Source organism: Glycine soja, chromosome 6, assembly GCF_004193775.1.
Source record: "Glycine soja cultivar W05 chromosome 6, ASM419377v2, whole genome shotgun sequence".
NCBI classification, from domain to species: Eukaryota; Viridiplantae; Streptophyta; class Magnoliopsida; order Fabales; family Fabaceae; genus Glycine; species Glycine soja.
In genome coordinates, this window is record NC_041007.1 from 42,605,749 (window position 1) to 42,623,616 (window position 17,868).

General features: G+C 31.6%; 1 protein-coding gene and 1 pseudogene across 2 annotated transcripts in view; both read left to right on the plus strand.

Annotated features, from left to right (window-relative positions):
- Positions 1–17,868, plus strand: part of LOC114417021 — an 85,025-nt pseudogene that overhangs the window by 60,158 nt on the left and 6,999 nt on the right. The gene's annotated exons all lie outside the window — the stretch shown is intronic.
- LOC114417017 (TMV resistance protein N-like) lies at positions 13,668–16,681 on the plus strand. The gene is made up of 4 exons (XM_028382096.1): positions 13,668–14,286; positions 14,557–15,673; positions 15,780–16,094; positions 16,228–16,681. Exons 1-4 carry the CDS (start codon positions 13,766–13,768, stop codon positions 16,513–16,515), a joined length of 2,241 nt encoding a protein of 746 aa, XP_028237897.1. The 5' UTR covers positions 13,668–13,765; the 3' UTR covers positions 16,516–16,681.

Here is a 17,868-nt window from a genome sequence, read left to right on the forward strand (position 1 = left end):
TATTCTTATATTCATATTTATTTATGTTTTTATATATAATTATATATAACAGGGAAGGCATAACACTTATAGCAGTGTTTCGTTCCTTTTTCAAGTATATAACAGGGAAGCAAAAATGTTAATGCACGGTTATACGTTTTACAAACAATTCTTTGTTTTTTGCTTTCATATATGTTGGCATATTACATTGGAATCAGTATTATTATATATTTATATATGATTTTAAATTTTAATTCAATTAGTATTAGTATTAGTATTAATATTATTATTATTATTTTAATAATTATAATGAATAATAAATAATAAATAATAATAATTATATTATAATAATATTTTTTAAAAATAACTCATGCTTAACGTATCCCAGACTTCCAAAATTTATTATTATTCATATATTATTATTCATATATACAATATACAATACACGGACAATAATAGCATTAATATGCGTCTATTGTTCTCTGATTTTTTCAATACTTATTATTATTATTATTTTGTTACTGACCTCATTATCTGCAAATGCAGTTAATGTGTACAACTATAAAAACGTATGGTATGATTGTTCTATGTTTTATAGGTGGCTATTTTTTGGGATGTCACGCTCAATGCATTTAATGAAACAAATATAAATACACCTTTACTAGCAACACTAACTAAGCTTCATTCGTTAGCTGGATTCACCAACTCTATAAACTTGTTCCCCTCTTTCGACGGCCTTTGTCAATCCTCCATTGATGTCAATCAATCAATATCAATATCAATATCAATATCAATATTAATGGTATCAAAACAATTGTTAAAAAACTTTTGTTACTTCCAATTCATCTGGCAATGCACCATTTATTTTCCAACATTTTGTTTCCTCCCTCATAAAAAATTACATGTTTACGACTTCAATAAGAAAGACGATGATCATAAATGTTCAGACAACAGAGAATTTGCAAACCTAACATTTTAGAGCAGCAAACTATTCATACTACCCTAAACCATTGAGTATGAAATTTAATGGGTGTTTGAATACAAATTTTTCTATTGTTTTATGTTGTTTTGCTTTTTCTATTGCAAATACATATCCTTTACTCGCTCATGCAAATGCAAATAACTATAATGTTGGTATCATTTTAAAGTCAACCTACTACAACAACTTATTTAACTTAGTTTCAACGTTTGATTTTGGTGTTGTTTGGCAATTATAAGCCAGTTGTTGCAGAAATCGAACTACTCATGGACAAATATGCTGAACGAAAGAAGTGTAGGAAAACTATTTTACAACAACGAAAAAGACAACGTTCAGCTACTAATGGTAATATTTAATACAGATTTGTAATTTGTAATTTGTAATTCATTTATACATTATTATTCTTCATATCATATTAATATTATAATATACTTACAAAAACTATTGTTATAGACAACTTGCAGTGTATCTCACAATGTAGTCCAACCATTAACCATGATAATAACCCCGCTACAAGCTTCCAATGTACACCACCATCACACAGGACTTTACCTATAAATGATTCTGGATATTGCTCAAAAAGACATACAGTCAATTTTTCTTCCATCCAGAAAAATTTGATGTCATCTTATGACAATCAAAAAAATAGAACAACTGCTTCTACTTCCACATGCCAAGCTAGTAATCGTTATTCTAATATGACACAGTCTCACATTGATATAGGTAATTTTTATTGTTATGCTATTATCAAATATATCTACATATACACATTTTATTTATTATTACATCCTTTTCAAATTTAATTCTGCAGTCAACTTATATATAGGATGCCAAATTGTCTATTTATTATGCAGATAAACATCAGACAACAACTAACACTACACAGGATAATTAATTTGTCGCCCATGACAGCTCACGTTCCACCGATAATGATGTAAATATGACACAGGAAAACATCAATATAGATATTTAGCAACTTATTTAACACAATTTCAACGTTTGATTTTGGTGTTGTTTGGCAATTATAAGACAGTTGTTGCAGAAATCAAACTACTCATGGACAAATATACTGAATGAAGGAAGCTTAGGAAAACTATTTTACATCAACGAAAAATACAACGTTCAGCTACTAATGGTAATACTTAATACAAATTTGTAATTTGTAATTTGTAATTCATTTATACATTACTATTTTTCATATCATATTAATATTATATTATACTTACAAAAACTATTGTTATAGACAACTTGCAGTGTATCTCACAATGTAGTCCAACCATTAACCATAATAATAACCCCGCTACAAGCTTCCAATGTACACCACCATCACACAGGACTTTATCTATAAATGATTATGGACATTGCTCAAAAAGATATACAATCAATGTTTCTTCCATCTAGAGAAATTTGATGTCATCTTATGACAATAAAAAAAATAGAACAACTGCTTCTACATCCACATGCCAAATCAATAATCCTTATTCCAATATGACACAGTCAGACATTCATACAGGTAATTTTTATTGTTATGCTATTATCAAATATCTACATGCACACATTTTATTTATTATTACATCCTTTTCATATTTTCTTCTACAGTCAACTATATATAGAATGTCAAATTGCTTGTTTATTATGCAGATGAACATCAGACACCAACTAACACTACACAGGATGATCAATTTGTCGGCGATGACAACTCAGATTCCACCAATAATGATGTAAATATGACACAGGAAAACATTAATATAGGTATTTATCCATTATTTATATTTATTTATATTCTGTTTCTTCCATCATCAAATAAATAAATCGAATATTTTCGGCTGATGTGTGTTATACCATATCAATATATATAGAATACTCATTAAATGACCCAACAATAGATGATCTTGATGATTATGATGAACAGACCTTTCTATCTACCTCATATGCATACCAAAATACAAGTTTGAACTTCCAACTATAAAATGTATTCTAATGTGTTTGGTATATTTAATTATTATTCATACCTTATTTATAGGTGGTACTTACATTGATATTGGAGATCCTGTATGGGAATGCCCACATTGTAAAGCTATGATGTGGTATGATGAGAGGATAAATAAAGACAAACAAACGAACAAACCAAGGTTTTCATTATGTTGTTCTGATGGAAAAATACAATTGTCTTTGTTGCATGAACCACCCTATCCATTGAATCACTTACTTTTCAATAACCAGGATCCTAAAGCTAAGAATTTCCAGCAATACATACGAACATATAATCTAATGTTTGCCTTCACATCTCCCGGTATCAAATTTGACAGATCTTATAACACTGAAAAAAGACCTCCAACTTTTCGTATACATGGAAAAACGTATCATCTTATTGGAAGCCTCCTCCCTATGCCTAATAACCCACCTAAGTTTGCACAACTATATATTTATGATACAGACAATGAGATCATCAACAGACTTTCACAAAACCCGTTAGTATTCATACTTATGTCACACATATAAAAATTTACATATTCAAATAGATGTCTATACTGTTCTGGCTAATTTTTTATTTACAGGATGCACGATATACTTGATGAACAGATTATCATTGCAATCAAAGACATGCTTGATCATCACAATCATTATGCCCAAAAGTTTCAAACGGCAAGGGACAAATTGCATTCTACTGCAGTTCCAGACCTAAAGATCAAACTGATTAGTGAAAGACAAACAGACGGAAGGTTGTATAACTTACCAACTACCACTGAAGTTGTTACTTTGATTGTTGGTGATGAACACTCAGCTGATAAAAGAGATATTATAATAGAAAAACAATCCAGACTTCTGAAGAGAATACATGAACTTCATCCTGCATATTTGCCTTTGCAATATCCATTTTTATACCCAAAAGGAGAAGATGGTTACAAACTAAATATACCTCACAAAGATCATGCCAATATACATACTGCAAAGAGGAAACAAGTCACATTGCACGAATATTTTTGTTACCGGCTACAGTCAAGAACCAACGAAGCACAAACTATACTTCATTCCAGAAGATTATTTCAGCAATGGATTGTTGATGGATATTGTATGATTGAATCTCAAAAACTAAACTATGTCAGACAGCATCAACAACAACTCAGGGTTGACAAATACATCAATTTAGCTGGCTCTAATGATCATCCTGAAACACTTGGTAAGGACAAAGGAAAGAGAATCATATTGCCAAGTAGTTTTGTTGGTAGTCAAAGATATATGGAGCAACTGTATTTTGATGGCATGACAATTTGTGGACATCTTGGATTTCCAGACTTATTCTTAACAATGACATGTAATCCAACATGGCCAGAAATACAACGCAAGGTCACACAATCCAATCTGACCCCCAATAATTGCCCTGATATTATCACACGAGTTTTCAAAATAAAACTCAATCATTTGATGAATGACTTAAAACATGGCAATATCTTTGGTAACATTATTGGATGTAAGTGATAAAAAATTCTATGACTTTTTCCCTACTTTCTAAATTGATGTTTATAATATAACTGATGCAAGTTTATTACAGATATTTATACAATTGAGTGGCAAAAAAGAGGATTGCCACATGCCCACATTTTCATCTTTCTGCACCCTTCAAACAAGTTACCAAATCCAGACAATATTAATCAAATCATTTCAGCAGAAATACCTGACAAACACACCCAGCCATAATTATTTGAAATTGTCTCAAACCATATGATGCATGGACCATGTGGGTTTGCAAATAAAAAATCACCATGTATGGTCAATGGAAAGTGCATTAGATGTTTTCCAAAAAAAATTCCATGGAGCAACAATTGTTGATCAGGATGGATTCCCAGTTTATAGTAGAAGAAATGATGGACGTACAATAATGAAAAATGGAATTGAACTAGATAACAGATTTGTTGTACCATACAATCCACAACTCTAATTAAAGTATAAAGGTTTTGACCGTATCACAGCTGCTCTTGGAAATCATCACAGCAGCAATGGTGACAACACTCAGGTTCAAGATGAAATTAAACAAAATCTTGATTGCAGGTATCCTTCTATTCTCACCTGATTCAATTAACAAAATCATTTAACATAAATTAATTTATTTGATCTTATATATTTAACTCAAACTTACCAACATCTGATTCTATCTTCAACAATATATGTATGCTACTTTAATCATTAGATATGTATCTCCGCCAGAAGCATGTTGGAAAATTTTTGCATTCCCAATGCATGCGCGTTCCCCAACACTGGAGCGGCTGTATTTCCACCTTGAAAATCAACAACATGTTTACTAGACAGATGATCAACAAATAGGTGAAGTCCTATCAAAAAACACAATCAAAGAATTCATGTTCACAGCCTGGATGCATTCTAACAAAATATATTCTTATGGACGGGATATTACATATCATCAATATATCTCAAGATTTGTTTATGTCGCCCGCAAAAGATGCTGGCAACCAAGAAAACAAGGGAATACAATAGGCAGACTCATATGGGTCCCACCTTCAGTTGGTGAACTGTTTTACCTTAGAATGATGCTATTCACTACCAAAGGTGCACAGTCTTACAGTGACATTAGAACAATCAATGGTGTGGTATATCCTACATTTAGGGAAGCATGTTTTGCAAAAGGCTTTCTAGGTAGTGATCAAGAATTTATTAGTGCTTTACAAGAAGCTAATAATTGGGGTACTGTACACTTCCTAAGAAAATTATTTGTCAAACTTTTATTTATGAACACCATGGACAGACCAAAATATGTTTGGCAACAGACATGGCAATGGATGGCAGATGATATCACATTCAATCATAGAAAACAAGGTCATTTTATATATTCGAAATAATTATTGTTTATTCATAATCATTATGTTTCTTATTTTACTAATCACAGGTATTCGCCTTACTGAAAAGGAAACAATTCATTTATGATTGACTGAGATTGAGAATATGCTACAAGCCAACAGAAGGAGCTTGCGAGATTTTCCATCCATGCCATACCCAATAGGATATGCACGCAACCAACAACATAATAATCTGATCCATAATGAAATGACATATGACAAAGAAATGCTAGCAGAACAATACAACACAACATACCAATTGCTCACAGGTATTCATAAATTATGACATATTTGATTCAGCAACTCCTCAATCACAATAGTGTATATTACTATTTGTTAATATGTGAATATATAATTACAGATGAGCAAAAAACTATTGTCGATACCATTATGTGTGTAGTTAACACTCAATCAACTGCAGTTTACTTTCTCTATGGATATGGTGGAACTGGCAAAACATTTGTTTGGACAACCTTATCATCTGCTATACGCTCCAATGGTGGAATTGTTTATACAATTGCTTCGAGTGGAATTGCTTCATTACTCTTGCCTGGTGGTCGGACCGCACATTCCAAATTTGCTATACCCATCCCTGCAACACAATATTCATCAAGGCAGTGACTTAGCTGAATTATTAAAGGTTACAAAACTAATAGTTTGGGATGAAACTCCAATGTGTCACAAATTTGCATTTGAGGCACTAGATAAAAGCCTTAAAGACATCATGCAGAACAATCTACCTTTTGGAAGGAAAATTATCATTTTTGGTGGAGATTTCCGATAGATCTTGCCAATTGTTCCAAAAGGTAATCACTCAGACATCGACCATGCAATTATAAATGCATCATACATTTGGGATCATTGCCAAATTCTTAAACTTGCAAAAAACATGAGATTGCTATCAAATGCTCCCCAACAGCCCAACAATGAGAGCTCAAACAATTTTCAGATTGGCTACTTGACATAGGAGATGGAAAAATTGGACAACATAATGACGGATTTTCAGAAATCACTATTCCAGATGAGTTTCTTATCAAGGATTATGATGATTATATCCATGCTATTGTTGAAGCCACCTATCCCAGCTTGATAGATAACTATAGTAACACAGATTACTTGCAAAAAAGAGTTGTTCTTGCCTCTAAAAAGGAAATTGTTGACAAAATAAATGATTATGTCCTATCACTTATACCCAATAACGAAAAGGAGTATTAGTATTGTAGCACAGATAGTATTGATAAATCAGATGAACTGCTCAATCCTGCTTTCGCATTATTGCCACCTAAATTTCTGTATTCATTGCAAACATCAGGTATACCTAATCATAAATTAAAACTTAAGGTCGGAACTCCAATCATGCTAATACGAAATCTCGACCAGACTGATGGTCTGTGCAATGGAACTAGGCTCATTATCACCAAACTTGGATCTCATGTGATTGAGGCTGAAGTACTTATTGGGCCTAATATAGGAAATAGGACATACATACCCAGAATAAATATGTCTCCTTCTGAATCTCTATGGCCATTCAAATTTATCAGGAGGCAGTTTCCATTCATAGTTTCTTATGCTATGACTATAAACAAGTCTCGGGGACAATCATTACACCACATAGGACTATATTTGCCACACCCAGTTTTTAGTCATGGCCAACTATATGTTGCACATTCAAGGGTTAAAAGCAAAGATGGACTTCATATTCTCATACATGACAATGACGGTAATCCAAAAAATATTACCACTAATGTTGTTTACAACGAAGTCTTTGCCAATTTATAAACAGGTATCCTTCCATCATACAATACAATTATGTTGTTGCATTAATTACACCTTTCTGTTTGTTTGTTTTATTCACTCTGACATATAACACATGTACCATGTATGTTGTTGCATTCCAAAATTGCTATGCTGACTTCGGGGAATTCAATGCAACTTCAACAAATTTATTTAATTTATATTACATGGTCAATATCAAATTGTTTATTTCATCATAATTTATTTATTTAACTGCGAAGCATACAATTATTTACGAAATACACATACAAATCCATATTATGGTTAATTAAATTGAAATCCTTTTTTTATTTAATGTGATTTAACGAAAATGTTTTCAAACTCCTTGGACCACCCCTGCACATTTTGTATTCGTGCTTACACTTCTATACGATTGCTTTCTGAACTTCCACTTAGTCTACAAATAAATACAACTTCAATCCTTTTTTATTTAATGTGATTTAATGAAAATATTTTCCAAGTCCCTGGACCAACCCTGCACATTTTGTATTCGTGCTTACACTCCTATATGATTGCCTTTTCAACTTCCACTTAGTCTACAAATAAATACAACTTATCCACTACCAAATTAAAATTACACCAATGATTCCGTATTCCTAATAAATACACTGCACAATTACTGCTGAACCCTTACTTTTCCCAATACATACACACTTCCTACACGCTTTCTATCCCTGCTTACTCTGCTATTAGATTGCCTTCTGAACTTCCACTTTGTCTACCAAAAAATATGACTTTCCCATCCCACATAAAACTTACACCACTGAGGCACCTTTGTAAAAAATGCACTAAGACAATTACTGCAGTTGTATCTCCCTATACTACATCAAATGTAATCATTATCATACATTTGTACTCTAAAATAATAATATCGGGAGACGTCAGCGTTGTATACGGTTGTGACTCTTCATAACTCTTTTTTGCATCCTTCAACAACAGAGAGTCACCATTTAATTTGTTAATTAAATCGGTCATTATATCGATATAACACCACTGCCACTTACAACACTTCTATACACATATATCTATCTATACTGCACTTCCTATTCATCTTCTTTGCATCCTTATGGCCACTTCCGCATCCCGCTCCACTATTATAATTTATTTTCTCTGCTTCTCATTTTCATCTTTCTTATATTTGTTTGCTCTGTTCCTTTGGTTACTTAATATTTTCACATTATTCGTGTAGTTCCCACGTGATGCAATGGACAACATAAGATTTACGGCACCTTTCAAAGTTCAAAAGGTAACATTTCATATAAACAACTATTTTCTACTTAACTAAATTTCCATTTTTTTTTCAACTACCTTGCTTTACTTTCTTTGTCTGCAGAACCTTCTGCAAGTTCCTTACTCTTATCACAGACAATGGCTCCGGAATTACCCAAAATATGTTTTATTCCACTGCGATGGCAATATACATTTCATCCGGGTAAGAACACATGGTACTAAATGCTTCTTTGTTGATGGCTTAAATGATTTTAGAAAGGCATGCAACCTAAACGAAAGCGTCATTCTACGTTTCGTTGCTGCTGACAAAAATACCACTTTCACAGTTCATATTGACGGACCTACACACCACCACTCCAGCGTAAAGCCCATTATATATAGAAGAAGATATATTTTCACAGCTGATATCACACATGATATGCTACAAAACAACCTTCCTTTGGTGTGTTATACTACACTTTTTTAAATCTATGATAATTTGTCGTTGTTTCCTCATCAATTTGTTTAACCATCCTTAGTCTTGATCATACAGATACTTCCTGCAGCATTTTTGGATTTGTCTATGGCTCAAAAAAAAGTATTACCATCCACCGCGGACTTCCAAAATCCACCCAATGGCAAGTCAGCATCCACAATGACATGCCAGCTATTACAGAACCATGGTTCAACTTGATCCAGGACAAAAATTTGACACCCGGAGATGAGATAGCTTTCTACTACCGTTTTCACGAGCATGCATGGGAATTGCTCATCAGGAAAACTATTGAATGGGACAACAATGACACTGACTTTGACTTCGATGAATGAGTACTTTTATATTCATCTTTATTTTTAAAAAGGTTGAATATTTTGTGGTTTTTGTTTCCTCCTATTACCAGACAATTTCTTGACTATAACTGCACCGTTGCTATTTTAATATTAACAATATTTACGTTCTCTTAATTTTGCTCAGCCCTCTGTTTGTCTTTTGGTATTTATATTGATTTACTGAACTTTGGCTTCCAAATTACATTGAAGGCCATGCCTTTTGTTGGTATTTATACGAAAAAAGAGATAGCTCAATATTGGCTTCTAAAAGATTATTTTTTTTTACATTATAAATTTTTTTTTGCTCAATTAGATTAAAAATTATTTAGGATAAGAAAAGGTTATTTTTATAGACTAAATGAAATCAAATGATCATTTAAGTTTAAATTATATTATTCCATAATATATTGGTTTGCGTTGCATTTGCTTCTTTTTTTTCCATTTCTTCTTTTCCCATATTGTCATTGTTTTGTCATTCCCATCCCGTACCTCTCACTCTGATGACTATTTCTCTCCTTTGGGCTTGCTTTGTGAACTTTTAGTTTCTATTGCATTTGCTTTTTTTTTTTTCCCGGTTGTGTATTCATTGTCTGTTTACCTTTTTCGGTTTCCTTTGGACTAAAGTACTGAAAACATGCGTCAGCTTTGTCTGATTCCGTTTTGATGCCTACTACTGTTTCTATTATGTTTTTTTTTCACACGTTTGTATGTGGTTCGTTTTGGCCTTTATACGAAAAAAGAGATAGCTCAATAGTGCCACCACTAAAATTGTTCTAAAACATTATTTTTTATACATTATTATAATTTTTTTTGCTGAATTAGATTAAAAATTATTTAGGATAAGAAAAGGTTATTTTTAAATAATATTATCCCACAAAAAATTGTTTACATTATATTATTTATAGAGATTACAAAATTATTTAACATAACAACAAATTACTTTTATAGACTGAAACATTTTTTAAAACAAAGACTAAAAGATTATTTTACAAAAGAACTTATTTTTTTTATAAGTGTAAATTATCTTTTATAATGAAAATATTACTTTCATATGCCCACTAATTATGCGAATTCAGTCTCTCTTCAAAATAAAATACATCTAAAATTACAAAATTATTTAACATAACAACAAATTACTTTTGTAGACTAAAACATTTTTTTAAACAAACACTACAAGATTATTTTACAAAAAAACTTATTTTTTTATAAGTGTAAATTATCTTTTATAATGAAAATATTACTTTCATATGCCCATTAATTATGCAAATTTAGACCCTCTTCACAATAAAATACATCTAAAATAAATTTTTTCCTACAAAACCACAATATTTTTAAATTTATTTCCTATGTTTCTTTTGTATAGTTTAAATCAATTTCAAAATGTTTTTAACACAATCAACTCTTCTTACAAATTCTCTTTATATTATATACAAACAACACCCTGACAAATAGTATTTATGTCACTTACAGTAAAATATCGACCCGTGCATCGCACGGGCCAGCAGCCACTAGTAACAATTTATAACAATCTATAAGTTATGCTATTCACGGGAAAAAAAAGGGAAAACTAAAATAAAGTGTGAATAAGGGACGCGGTTTCTGTGGACCCCACATATGGCAACGAGGGGAAGAAGCTGTCAAGAAAAACTCATCATTTTCACTGTCCATGATTTCTTTGCATCCATAAACCATTCACCTTCCTTCGAAACTTCACAGCTTTTGCAATGGCTTCTAACATATGACAAGTGGGGGAAGAAGCTGCCAAGAAAAACTTCTCATTTTCACTATCCATGCTTTCTTTGCATACATATACCATATATCTTAAGTTTAATAAATAAATAAAAATTAGGTTAAGTTTACACATTTTTTTCTATAATTTTAGGATTAGTATATTTTTATCCCTATAATTTGAAAATAACTTTTTTAGTTTTATAGTTTACGTTTAAATTCATTTTTAATTCGTATAGTTTAAAAATGATATTTTTAATTCTTTTTTTATCCTTTCAATTTGAAAGTGATTTTTTTAATTTTAATAATTTACATTTTAATTATATTTTAGTCATTGTTAAAAAATTATAAAAAAATTAATTTTAAATAAGTTATAAATTATCAACTATTTTTTATTACAAATGTGATAAATTATTTATGAATTAATTAATAATATATTTATAGTTAATTGTAATTGATAATATTACTCATATATATTTTGGTAATAAAGACTAAAAAAATTAAAATATAAAATATAAAAACTAAAAAAATCATTTTCAAACTATAGAGAATAAAATAAAATAAAAATATAAATCATAAGAAATAAAAAAGTTACACCAGAAAAAAGTTTTTTTATTTTGATAATTTTATTTCTCTCCCAATAAAATCAAAATACACCTCAAACAAATATTCAAATGAAAAAATATATACGTTATTTATTTATTTATTATTTGTGAGAATCATATTGATTTTTTATAATTAATAATTTAAAAAACCACTAATAGTTTGAATGTTATGTACCATGAATATCAACTGTAGTCAAATCGAGGAATGACAAAACTAAGATCACATCAAATGTCTTACTAATGAGAAATGTGTAAGTATTTTCTCTAATTGTAGCATCCAAGTAGGCATGGCAAGAAAATCCATACCCGTGGGGATCCGTCCGAATTCGTTTTAACTTTAATAGGTAATATTCGAGTTGACCGAGTATGAGTTCGGGTTCGAGTTTTCCCCGATAACCAAAAGTTGGGTACGAGTATGTGATTACTAGACCCGTCCCGACCCCGAACCTGAACCCGTCCCGCCACTTAAAATCTTTAGAATTTTTGCATAATTTAATCAAAAGGCATAGGATTTTTATTACTAGTTAATTTTATTTTAGAATTTTTACATAATTTTATATTATTTTCTTAACTATTTTTGTAGACACACGCGCTATAATAAATTTATTAATATATAAGTAGTTAAAAACAAATGTTTAACAATCAATTTATTTTTTCTAAAATCAAATTTTTAATATTTTTTTACAAAAAAAAAATATTTTTTTAATTTGAATCGTGTATGGAACGGGATCGGAGATATCTGATACCCCATGGGTACGGGAATGAGACAATAAACTTAAACTCGTCGGATATCGGATACGACTATGAAATATGTTGAAAAGTCGAAGTAAAGAATTGAAAAGACAATACTCATACACATCCTGCCCCATTGTCATGTATACATCCAAATCCACACTTATACCTTATTCACACGGTAGTGTGTCATAATTTTCTTCCAAGAGATTGTGTCAAAATTGTCTAGCTGACTTGACTTAATAATAATAATTTACAATTAAATATAAATTAATCACGTCTTGAATGCCTAAAAAAAACGCGTTAGCATTAATATCAATAGTCTTCACTAGAAAAAATCCCATATTTTTATCTCTATAATTTGAAAATAATTTTGTTATCTTATAATTTATATTTAAATTTTTTAATACTATATTTAAAAGTAGTATTTTTATTTCTTTTTTAGTTTTTAAAATTTGAAAATTATTTTTTTATTTTTATAATTTGTATTTTAATTATCTTTTAATTCTTACTAAAAAAATATAAAAATAATTTGTTATAAAAAATTAAAATATAAAATATATAAACTAAAAAAATTACTACTATAGAAATTAAAATAAAATTAAAATTTAAAATTATAAAAAAATAACTTTCAAACTATCTAGACTAAAATAGAATTAAAATATAAAATGTAAAATTATAAAAAGAAAAAAAATAACTTTCAAACTATCCGGACTAAAACAAAATTAAAATATAAATTAAAGAAAAAAAACCTATTTTAAAACTATAAAGATTAAAGGATAAAAAATAAAAATAAAATGAGTAATTAAACAATACAAAAATTAAAGAAAAATAAAGGAAAAGTGAACCGAAGATGACAGCACAAGGTAGGTTGAAAAATGAAAATCCTAAGACGCAATTGTGACATGAGAAACTGACGAGTGAACTACAGTTATTAACTTTATATAAAGCAAATTGGAAAAATAAAGAAAGAATCGTTTCTTTCTACAATTATTAGCTTTATAATATTTCTTCACTGCCCATAGTTATTATCCTCGCATTACGCTTCTGCAATTGCAATGGCTTCTAAGGCCATCATCCAATACAGCTCTTCTTCTTCTTCATCTCATGCGATCATCACTACATATGATGTGTTTGTCAGCTTCCGCGGTGAAGACACGCGCAACAACTTCACTGCTTTTCTCTTTGATGCTCTCTTTGAAAATGGCATCCATGCCTTCAAAGATGATACACATCTTCAGAAAGGCGAATCCATAGCACCCGAGCTGCTACTGGCCATTCAAGAGTCTCGCCTTTTCCTTGTGGTCTTCTCTAAGAACTATGCTTCCTCAACTTGGTGCTTGCGTGAACTTGCACACATCTGCAACTGCACTATTGAAGCATCCCCGAGTCGTGTTCTTCCAATTTTCTATGATGTTGATCCATCAGAGCTGCGGAAACAGAGTGGTTATTATGGGATTGCCTTTGCAGAACACGAAGAAAGATTCAGAGAAGATAAAGTGAAGATGGAGGAACTGCAGAGATGTAGAGAAGCTCTGACACAAATGGCCAACCTCTCTGGCTGGGATATCCGAAATAAGTAAGTACAAAATTATATGCAGTCAGTCATATTATATCCATGTGCATACATTTCATCATTTCTTAGTCAAGTTGTTTTTATCAAACTTATTATCGCTTTCTAAAGTAGAGTTCATAGAAGTTGAGGACGTAACATGCAAATTGACTCTAAATATATACATGTTTAACGCAAATGGTGTTTAAAATCTCTGAAATTATCTTGCCCTGTACATCTATACATTATGTTGTGGTTCTGATAATTTGCCATTCATCATTTTCTTTAAATTTTCAGGTCACAACCTGCAATGATTAAAGAAATTGTTCAAAAAATAAATTATATATTGGGTCCCAAATTTCAAAATCTTCCAAGTGGTAATCTGGTTGGGATGGAATCCCGTGTTGAAGAATTAGAAAAGTGTTTAGCATTGGAGTCGGTCACTGACGTTCGAGTTGTCGGAATTAGTGGAATGGGGGGAATAGGAAAAACGACTCTTGCCCTTGCTTTATACGAAAAGATTGCTTATCAATATGATGTTCATTGTTTTGTTGATGATGTAAACAAAATTTATCGACATTCTGGTTCATTAGGTGTACAAAAACAATTACTTGATCAGTGTCTAAATGATAAAAATCTAGAGATTTGTAATGTTTCTAGGGGAACATATTTGATAGGGACTAGGCTACGCAATAAACGAGGACTTATAGTTCTTGATAATGTTAGTCAGGTTGAACAACTACACATGTTTACGGGGAGTAGAGAGACTCTATTACGTGAGTGCCTAGGTGGAGGGAGCAGGATCATCATAACTTCTAGGGATGAACACATATTAAGGACACATGGAGTAAATCATGTTTACAGAGTCAGGCCATTGAATCAAGACAATGCTGTTCAGTTATTTTGCAATAATGCTTTCAAATGTGACTATATTATGAGTGATTATAAAATGTTGACACATGATGCACTATGGCATGCTCAAGGCCATCCCTTGGCAATTAAAGTAATAGGCAAATCCTTGTTTGGTGTAGATGTTTCACAGTGGGAAGGTACATTGGTTAGGCTAAGTGAAAATAAAAGTAAGAATATTATGGACGTGTTACGAATAAGTTATGATGCTCTGGAAGAAAAAGACAAGGAAATATTTTTAGATATTGCTTGCTTTTCCGGTCAGCATTATTTTGAGGATAATGTGAAGGAAATCCTAAATTTTCGTGGATTTAATCCTGAATTTGGCCTCCAAATTCTTGTTGATAAATCACTCATAACCATTAGTTACGGGAAGATTTATATGCATGACTTGTTGAGAGATTTAGGCAAGTGTATTGTTAGAGAAAAATCACCTAAAGAGCCAAGAAAGTGGAGTAGACTATGGGATTGTGAAGATCTCTACAAATTTATGTCGAGCAATAAGGTATAATGAATTTTTTAATGTATAAATCTTAGGTTGCTCGATTTTTTTTGGAATTTGTATATACCTCAAAGATCTAATATTTTCTTTTTTGTTTGCAATGTTGTAGGAAGCAAAAAATCTGGAAGCCATAGTTGTTGAAGATGAACCAGGGATGTTTTCTGAAACAACAATGAGATTTGATGCTCTATCAAAAATCAAAAACCTTAAGTTGCTTATACTTCCCAGGTATTATGAGAAGGGGCTTTCCACAATTGAGGAGGAGAAATTTTCAGGAAGCCTTAATTATCTTTCCAATGAATTAGGATATCTTATTTGGCATTTTTATCCCTTTAACTTTCTACCTAAGTGTTTTCAGCCACACAATCTTGTTGAGTTGAATCTTTCTGGGAGTAACATCCAACATTTATGGGACAGCACACAGGTAGTGTAAATTTTTAAATTTTTATGTTTTTTTATTTTCTTAAAATGAATGTATTTATAATTTCAAATAATTAATAATTATGGTCCAGGTGTTGTTTTTAATTTTGTCTCTTTCTATTGGCCCTTCATTGCAGCCTATACCCAATTTGAGACGTTTGAATGTCTCTGATTGTGATAATCTAATTGAGGTGCAAGATTTTGGTGAGGCCCTAAATCTCGAGAGACTAGATCTCAGTGGATGTGGACGACTCAGTCGGTTCCATCCATCCATTGGTTTTCCTAGAAATCTTACCTATTTGAATTTAAGTGACTGCAAAAGTCTTGTCGAGTTACCACATTTTGAACAGGCCCTAAATCTTGAAAAGTTAAATCTGGGAGGATGTGAACTACTAAAACAGCTACCCCATCCATTGGTCGTCTAAGAAAGATTACATTTTTATTGGATTTGCAAGAGTGTAAAAGTCTCACTGACTTGCCACATTTTGTAGAGCACCTAAATTTTGAAGAGTTAAATCTCTATGGATGTGTACAGCTAAGGCAGATACATCCATCCATTGGTCATCTAAAAAAGCTTACTCATTTAAATTTAAAATATTGCAAAAGTCTCGTAAACTTGCCACATTTTGCAGAGGACCTAAATCTTGAAGAGTTAAATCTCCAAGGATGTGTACAACTAAGGCAGATACATCCATCCATTGGTCATCTAAAAAAGCTTACTCATTTAAATTTGAAATATTGCAAAAGTCTCGTAAACTTGCCACATTTTGTAGGAGACCTAAATCTTAAAGAGTTAAATCTCGAAGGATGTGTACAACTAAGGCAGATACATCCATCCATTGGTCATCTAAGAAAGCTTACTGTTTTAAATTTGAAAGATTGCAAAAGTCTAGTAAGCTTTCCTAGTAACATATTGAGACTCAGTTCTCTCACATACCTAAGTCTTTTCGGATGTTCAAACCTACACAGTATCGATTTATCAGAGGATTCAGTTAGATGTTTGTTGCCTTCCTATACTATTTTCTCATGTATGCGTCAACTTGATCTAAGTTTCTGTAGTTTACTTAAAATCCCTGATGCTTTTGGAAATTTGCATTCCTTAGAAAAGCTATGTTTAAGGGGAAACAATTTTGAAACACTACCCAGCCTCGAGGAGCTTTCCAAACTGTTACTTTTAAACTTACAACATTGCAAGAGATTGAAATATTTGCCTGAGCTCCCTTCAGCAACTGATTGGCCTATGAAGAAATGGGGAACTGTTGAAGAAGATGAATATGGATTGGGATTAAATATTTTCAACTGCCCAGAATTAGTTGATAGAGATTGCTGCACCGACAAGTGTTTCTTTTGGATGATGCAAATGGTTCAGCTCTTCACTATTTCACTTAATTGTCATCCTTCCGGGGATTCAATGGCATGGCGGGTTCCATTGATTTCAAGTATTATTCCAGGAAGTGAAATACCAAGGTGGTTCGACGAACAGCATTTGGGCATGGGTAATGTCATAAACATAGACATATCTCACTTTATGCAGCTTGACAAATATTGGATAGGCATTACGTTGAGTGTAATCTTCGTGGTACACAAAGAAAGAAGAATGCCCCCTCCAGACATGGAACAAAGAAAGAAAGAACGTCCATCTCTTTATATTCCGGTTCTTTTCCGTGAAGATCTAGTCACGGATGAATCGGATCACTTGTGGCTATTCTATTACCCTCGATCACATTTTGATGTCTCTAATTTTGATGAGTTGAAAGTGGTATGTAGACCCAGAGATC